This window comes from Mesoplodon densirostris, chromosome 7 (assembly GCF_025265405.1).
Source record: "Mesoplodon densirostris isolate mMesDen1 chromosome 7, mMesDen1 primary haplotype, whole genome shotgun sequence".
Lineage (NCBI taxonomy): Eukaryota > Metazoa > Chordata > Mammalia > Artiodactyla > Ziphiidae > Mesoplodon > Mesoplodon densirostris.
This window is the reverse complement of record NC_082667.1, coordinates 9228751-9235914: the sequence shown is the minus strand read 5'-3', so window position 1 is coordinate 9235914 and position 7164 is coordinate 9228751. Positions and strand designations below refer to the sequence as shown.

The following is a 7164-nucleotide window of genomic DNA, read 5'->3' as shown; positions in this document are numbered from 1 at the left end:
ATCTGCTGTAGACAGTATTCCCTGGATTAGTTGTCTAGTCCAGCATAATGTTTATCTTATACTTGGCAAATTTAGTCCATATATACTTATGGTCATTACCAATATATTTGGAATTAGTTCTTCCGTCTTCTCTGGTTATTTCTACACACCCCACTTCCTGTATGTAATGTTTATTTTTTAATTGAACTGGGTGTTTTAGTTTTGCTTTCTTGTGTTTATTCTACTTCATTCCTTTTTACTCGATAATTAGTTTGGAGGTTTATGCTCCATGCCTCTGCATCACCTTATGCCATGTGACAGAGGGGGCTTCAAGAAAACCACCCTTTAATTTGGGCCTGTGTCCCTTGGGTTTGGGGAGCTTGAGAACTGGCACGACATGTGACATCAATAGAACTGAAACAAAAAGAAAGAAAACTACACTGGGAGACACTACTCTTACGTCAACGCTGGGACATGAATGGGCACAAGGTTATCCTGGACCAGATGTGGGCCAAGCGGGAGGGAGCTGGCCAGGAGCCATTTGTAAGTCCTGTCCAGGATTCCAAAAGACTGATGGTCCCCAGACAACCAGGGCTGATGAAGGAAACATTCGCAAGCAGACAGAGGAGAAGACTTGCCCCGTGGAGGGAAGGACAATCGGCCCCAGCAGGGTACTTCTGAGGAACCAACAAAAGCCCCTTTCAGGAAAATGGTCACTTTGAACACCTGCCAAGCCCAGCGAGCAACAGCAGGAGACCTCAAGGGACCAACCATGAAGGGTCGTGCCTTCTCCCCCAGACCCTCCCGCGAGGGTTCAGCAGCACCTACATCAGGCACGGGACCAGCCACACCCCCACCCCGAAAGCCCTGAGGCAACCTTGTACCACGTGACCTGGCCCCATTGGGCAGAGCTGACTGGCCTAGTGGGGCCACCTGACCCAATGGCAGCCAATCAATCGGTAGGCTAAGTGTGGTGAGCTGAGCCAATCAGATTCTCTCTCAGGAGCTTGCGCTGGGAGCGCCTCGCAGGCCACAGGGAGGGATGAAACTGAACAGATGTGGGGAGAGAAGCCGCAGGAGCGGGTGCGGGATCAGAGACTTGGCAGTGGGCGGGGAGGGGCGTCGTGACAGCCCAAGTGGAGAGGACGCAGGAGTGCTGCGGGGTGGAAGTGATAAGGCTGAGAAAAGCTGTGGAGATCAGAGGGAGAGAAAGGAGGTTTTAACAAGATTGGCAAGAGCATATAGTCCTTCCTTATGGCTGAGGTTTGAACCCCACGGACATAGACTCCAGCTACTAAGTCCTGGAAGCCAGCCTGGGTCTAGTTCCAGGCCAAAGGTCCTGGGTGTGCAGTGGTTCCTGTTCTTGCATATCAATCAGGTTTGTCTGTCTCCCTTGCTGCCCACCTGTATCCTCACCACTAGAAACCCCCATTACTTGAGATAACCGGAGTTGGACTTTGTTTCCTGCATGTAAAGAATGCAGCCCACACATAGAAAGTGAGAGAAAATCACCAAAGAGGCAGAGAACAACAAGGCATCATCAGGAACAGAGCGTAGCTGCACCCTCAACAGACTTCACGCCAGGCAGTTCTTGCTGCATTTCCCCCAATAAAATCCTCCTTCATTGGGCTTTACTTTATTCTGTGAAAATAAGCCTTATTGTAAAACAGAATAAATCCACAAACCAAAGCTCAAACCCTCTAGCAAAGAAGGCCCCCTTAATGTATAAATTCACTGCTGACAAGAGGGTCCCTTCAAGTCATTGCTTTTGTTTCTTGTTTCTTGAGAGCATGATTCCAATGAGGCCCATGGCTGCCAGGCCCACTCCTGCGATGCCAGCTGCCATGACGGTATCTCTGACCTGGAAGAGAGAGGACGGTGGATCAGATTCTGTGTCAGGAGTCTGAGTACACGCTGTACATTCAACAAGAACATCCAGCTCAGGGGGCCTCCCATGTCCCTTGGCCTCCTTGACAAACTCAGGAGTCAACTAATATTGACAGGGAAATGGGGAGAAGAGGGCAGGATGGGGAAGGAGTGGTGGATGGGGCCAGCTGGCCAATGACATACACAGGTCTGAAGAGGGAAACTCACTTCACCCTGTGAGTACTTAAAACACACATCCCCAGAGGGTGCCTGTGAAAAGGACAGGGAGATGAAGCCAGATGGTTGAACGCCTGGCTGGCCAACAGGGAGCTCTCGAAGTAAGTGTGAAGTTGAAGAGGCACTGCTATTGAACCCTCAACAAACTGTGACCTCCGTCAGAGCAAAACCCTCACTTGCCTTCATCTTCGCTGTATCCCCAGCACCCGGTCCTGCCAGGCGCAGAGGTGCTCTTTGCATGTTCTTAAGTGACTCAACTATGAAGAGTAGTAATGTTATACTTTAAATTATTAAGATATCTGACTTGTATTGTTTGTACTAGGAAAAAAAACTGTTGCAAAAGTAAGAGTAAGTTTCAGGGTAAAAACTGAACATGTATCAAATTTCACTCTTTCCTAAATCCAACTAAAAGTAAAATAAGGCATTTGTTTTAGGCATAATTCCACTAGGACCCAGAGAACACTAAATGCAGTGAAGGCACAATGCCCGAAATCATGAAAACTGTACTTTTTCCCACTAACGGTATCATGAACATGGATCAAGAAATCTCACCCTAAAACCAAGCCAAGCATTTAAGCAGAACCAAGAACTGCAAAGGAAAAGATTCTTTTTTTTTTTTTTTTTTTTTTCAGTACGTGGGCCTCTCACTGTTGTGGCCTCTCCCGTTGCGGAGCACAGGCTCCGGACGCGCAGTTCCAGCGGCCATGGCTCACGGGCCCAGCCGCTCCGCGGCATGTGGGATCTTCCCGGACCGAGGCACGAACCCGTTTCCCCTGCATCGGCAGGCGGACTCTTAACCACTGTGCCACCAGGGAAGCCCGGAAAAGATTCTTAATGATTTTACGCCAAGAAGTCCAATGAGACAGTGTACTAAAAATCCCAGTAATAAAAAGGATGAAAATGTGGACTTGGTACCCCAAACCCACATCCTTACATGACACCGCCAACTCTGCCCTTGGTACCCTAAGCACAGAGCTTGCCTAGGTTGTGTAAGTTGTGGCCAAAAAATTCCCACATGCCCACCATAGAGAAGACTTTGAAAAACTTCAATGGTTAAAAAGAATATATGTTGGCACTGCCCAGGCTTATCTGAGCCATAAACGTGTCCAGCAGAGCTGTGTGAAATGCCAGGAAATACACCAGTGTAACTAACATCACAAGGTATCCAGAACACATGTCAGCAAAAGCTTGAATGAAGCTACTGACCTAAGGTTTGACTGCCGGTCAGTCTTTAGACCTTCCTGTTAAATTAAAGGTAATTAGGCTTGGCGTTGTGGCAACCATGGTCCTGTTCGGTTCTTGCTAGGGAGCCTGCATAAAACCACTTATATCCAGTGTTTTCCTTGCTAAGCTATGTGTCAAGGTGGGAGAAATGGTTTGCAGATAATGGAGTAGGAACAATAAGCCCCCAATTCTTTACAGAACCTCACAGTGTGAGGAGAAATGCTGATGGAGCCGGTTCATACAAAAGGTACTTTGTCAAGGAAAATAACAATAGCCTCATTGTTTGTGCTCATGCTTTGTACAGAGTCAAAGTGTGTAATTAAATACAAGAAAGTAGTATTTAGCTAGCCCTGAGAGTGCAGATGTTACGGAAAGAATGATCTTCCCAGGAGAGACAGAGCTACCTGCAGATGCCATTGATGATTTTCTTGTTGTAAGGCTGCTGGGTCCAGCCCAGCCACTGTGCTGAAATTACAACAATTCTGATCATGAAAATGGGCTACACGGTGCACACCAGAGGTCTTCAATCAGAATATTATGAAAGAGAAAAGTTGTTCCTCATTATCTTTTCTTGAAAGTGGGCAAACAGTAATCCTATCAGACTGCAGACAATTAGCTGCTTATGCTAAGTTTACTACGAGTTAAGCCCTGGAATTGTTTAGGAGAAAGACAATTCTAATGTGCTTTCTTCACTTTCAGCAATGTTCTAAGTGGATATAAGAAGAGTAATATTATTCAGAAAGCAATTGAATTCAGACTATGAGAGGTTATAAAATATGTGAACAGAAAGTTGGCTTTAATATTTACAGTAGTTTTTAAATAATACCCTGTAATTTATCCAGGTTTATGTAATTACACAATACCATTGGCCACATCTTCAATTTCTATTTAGCTTAAAGTTTTATCTGACACAGAGTAGACTTCAGCATGAGTGTAGCTCCTAGTTGCTTTTTGCTAGAGTACTATTCGGTACAAAAGCTTACTAAGTATACATTTTTTGAAGCCTGAGTATTTTTAAGTAGGTAGGTGGAAAATAGGACCATCTTGATTAGAATACTCTGAGGCATGAAAAGCACAAACAACATTTTAGTTTAAATCCGTTGTTTCCCTTTCTAAATGGAAACGTAGATGAGTCACATACAGTCCATTGAAGGAGAATCTAGTCTGCTTCAAAGAGCTTAACACAAATAAACATAATGACTAATAAGATCCTTTTCATACAGAAAAATATCCTCATGAGTTAAGTGAAAAAGAGAGCTGCTGCTTTGATGGCTCTTACAAAAAACAGTACTGCTGGACATTGTCCAGCACCCACTAAATCCACCCTCTCTAGTGAGATGGGAGAAGTGCAGAAGCTACATTTTAATTGGGCCACACCGTGTATTATGATCATTACTCACCTCGGCCAGTACTTCCCAAGGGGGTACAGGCTTGCCCTCTGGGGGAAATTTGGCACTATCTACAGACATTTTGGTTCTTACACCTGGGGGTGGAGGGTGCTACTGGCATCTAGTTGGTAGAGGCCATGGATGCTACTAAACATCCTGCAATACACAGGGCAAGTCATAACAACAAAGACTTATCTTCATTGTTAATGATCCAAAATGTCAACAGTGCTGAGGCTGAGAAACCCTCACCTAGGCCAAGAAATGAAAGAGGAAATCTTTGGAAACAGTATAAATGGCACCTCTTTTTGTTCTGTAGTATGTTCTGGTTTCACGTTCTGTGAGGGGGTCCAGTAGAATTGTTGATGCTGTTTTATCATTGTTGTGTTGTCACGGTTTTGCCTCTTTCAGGTGGCTGGCTAGGGCACTGGGCTAAAGCCTCAGGAAGGGAATGGGAGGTATCCAATTTGTATTGTTTCATTTTTCAAGAAGGTGCTTGTAGAAAGAGGAAATGATAAAAAATATTTCTTGGTTCTTTCAGTATCTCAAGATTTGGAATTGTATTTAAATGCTCTAAATATTATTTGTGCATACTGACATAAGTCTTTTACTAAATTATGTAACAATTTTGTGAAGAAATGTTCTACTTATATTAACTTGTGACTCTCTTCTTTAGTCTATTAATAATCACTAAAGGATAACTAAAAATGAGATGATTTGGAGATATTTTATAAATCTACCAAATCTTCTTAAAATAGCACCCTGAATTTGGTATCTTATACTTCCCAAATTTGTACAGTAATCTCTATTTGGAGTTTATTGCTGCATAGAAGGGTGGACATTTACCTGAAGTAGAAGCCAGGTATAATCAAAACCTCAATTGTTATGCAGGATCACCCATGAAATCAGATTTATTTAGCATATGTTTCTTTTTTTATGCTGATATCATCACTGCTACTTCTTTAAAAACTTCTACTGTACCCAGATCTACCAATAAGTGTTAGTTTTCTCATTGAAAAAGATAAATAATTGGAACAGGGGAGAGAAGAAAAGAAAATCAGAGGAGCAGTCTAGGGGTACAACCTCCGAATAATCAGTGTTCCTGAATGAGAGAAGAGAAAATGGAAAATTTCCCAGAATTGAAGGAATAGGGTTTGCACATTGAAAAGTGTCATCAAGTGCCCAGCACAATTCATGAAAACAGATCCACACAAGGTTTATCATAGTGAAATCTCAGAACACTGAAGATAAAGAGAAGATTCTATAAGCTTCCAGAAAGATAAAATTGGTCACGTACAAAGGATCGAAAATCAGAACCAATTCAGACTTCCCGTAAACAATAGCATAAACTAGACGACAATGGAGCAATACCTTCACATTTTTTAAAAAATTCTTTTCAGCCTAGAATTCCATACCCAGCCAAACTATCAATCAAATACGAGGATAAAATGAAGACGTTTTCAGGCATAAACAGTCTTTTAAAAATGTATCCTTTCTCAGAATCTATTAGAGGTGGTATTCCACCAAAACAAGAGAGTAATCCAAGAAAGAGAAAGATGTGAGTTGCAGAGGATAAAAGCATTAATACAGGAGAGAACTGAAGGGCATCTCTAAAGGATGCTAGTAAAGAGAGATACCAGGATGACAGTATGCATCAAATGTGACTCAAAACGGGCTTCCCTGGTGGCGCAGTGGTTGAAAGTCCGCCTGCCGATGCAGGGAACGCGGGTTCGTGCCCCGGGCCGGGAAGATCCCACATGCCGCAGAGCGGCTGGGCCCGTGAGCCATGGCCGCTGAGCCTGCGCATCCGGAGCCTGTGCTCTGCAACGGGAGAGGCCACAATAGTGAGAGGCCCGCGTACCGCAAAAAAAAAAAAAAAATGTGACTCAAAACAAATGTTTTGAAGGCCATTATCCCCCCTAGATAGGTATGCTGAGTGCCATCATCCCCCAGATTCCTTCTGGTTGCCTCACATTTGTAATCTGAGTCATGAGGTTCCTCTCATGGACCCACCCACTGACTTTCCCAGAAGGAGCCTCTTATAAACTGTCAGGGAAATTGAAACTAGACTGTGACCCAGAGATTCTGGGACTCTTCACCAAACATTGGCAGTATTGCCCTATCCTTCCCTAGCTAGGTGTGTACTTGCTACTAGTCAATTTTTGTATTAATCATCTTTCACATTCATATATATATACACACACACACTTATATTTATCATATGTATGTACATATATGTATATGTAAATATAGGTATCATATATACATGTACTTATATACATTTTTATATATTTATATATTTATTGAATAATAATAACATGAGTGATTGAAGAAAAAAATAAGAGAATACCCATTGGAAGATATCTACTGTATCATCACAGAGCATAGGATGAACTAACGAGCATGCAGGTCAGTGTAGTAAACACAGCTGATGATCAGCAGTATGAGGAAGGCTGAGCATGATCCCTGTAGG

The 7164-nt window shown here is 43.2% G+C and overlaps 1 protein-coding gene across 3 annotated transcripts in view; it reads right to left on the bottom strand.

The window, feature by feature from the left end:
• Positions 1 to 1567: 1567 nt before the first annotated feature.
• PLAAT3 (phospholipase A and acyltransferase 3) overlaps positions 1568 to 7164 on the bottom strand; it is a 28941-nt gene continuing 23344 nt past the window's right edge. For all 3 annotated transcript variants that reach the window (XM_060104994.1, XM_060104993.1, XM_060104995.1), the window contains exon 5: positions 1568 to 1840. In XM_060104994.1, the coding sequence (XP_059960977.1) occupies positions 1739 to 1840 (102 nt within the window). In that variant the 3' untranslated portion in view covers positions 1568 to 1738. The remainder of the gene's footprint in view (positions 1841 to 7164) is intronic.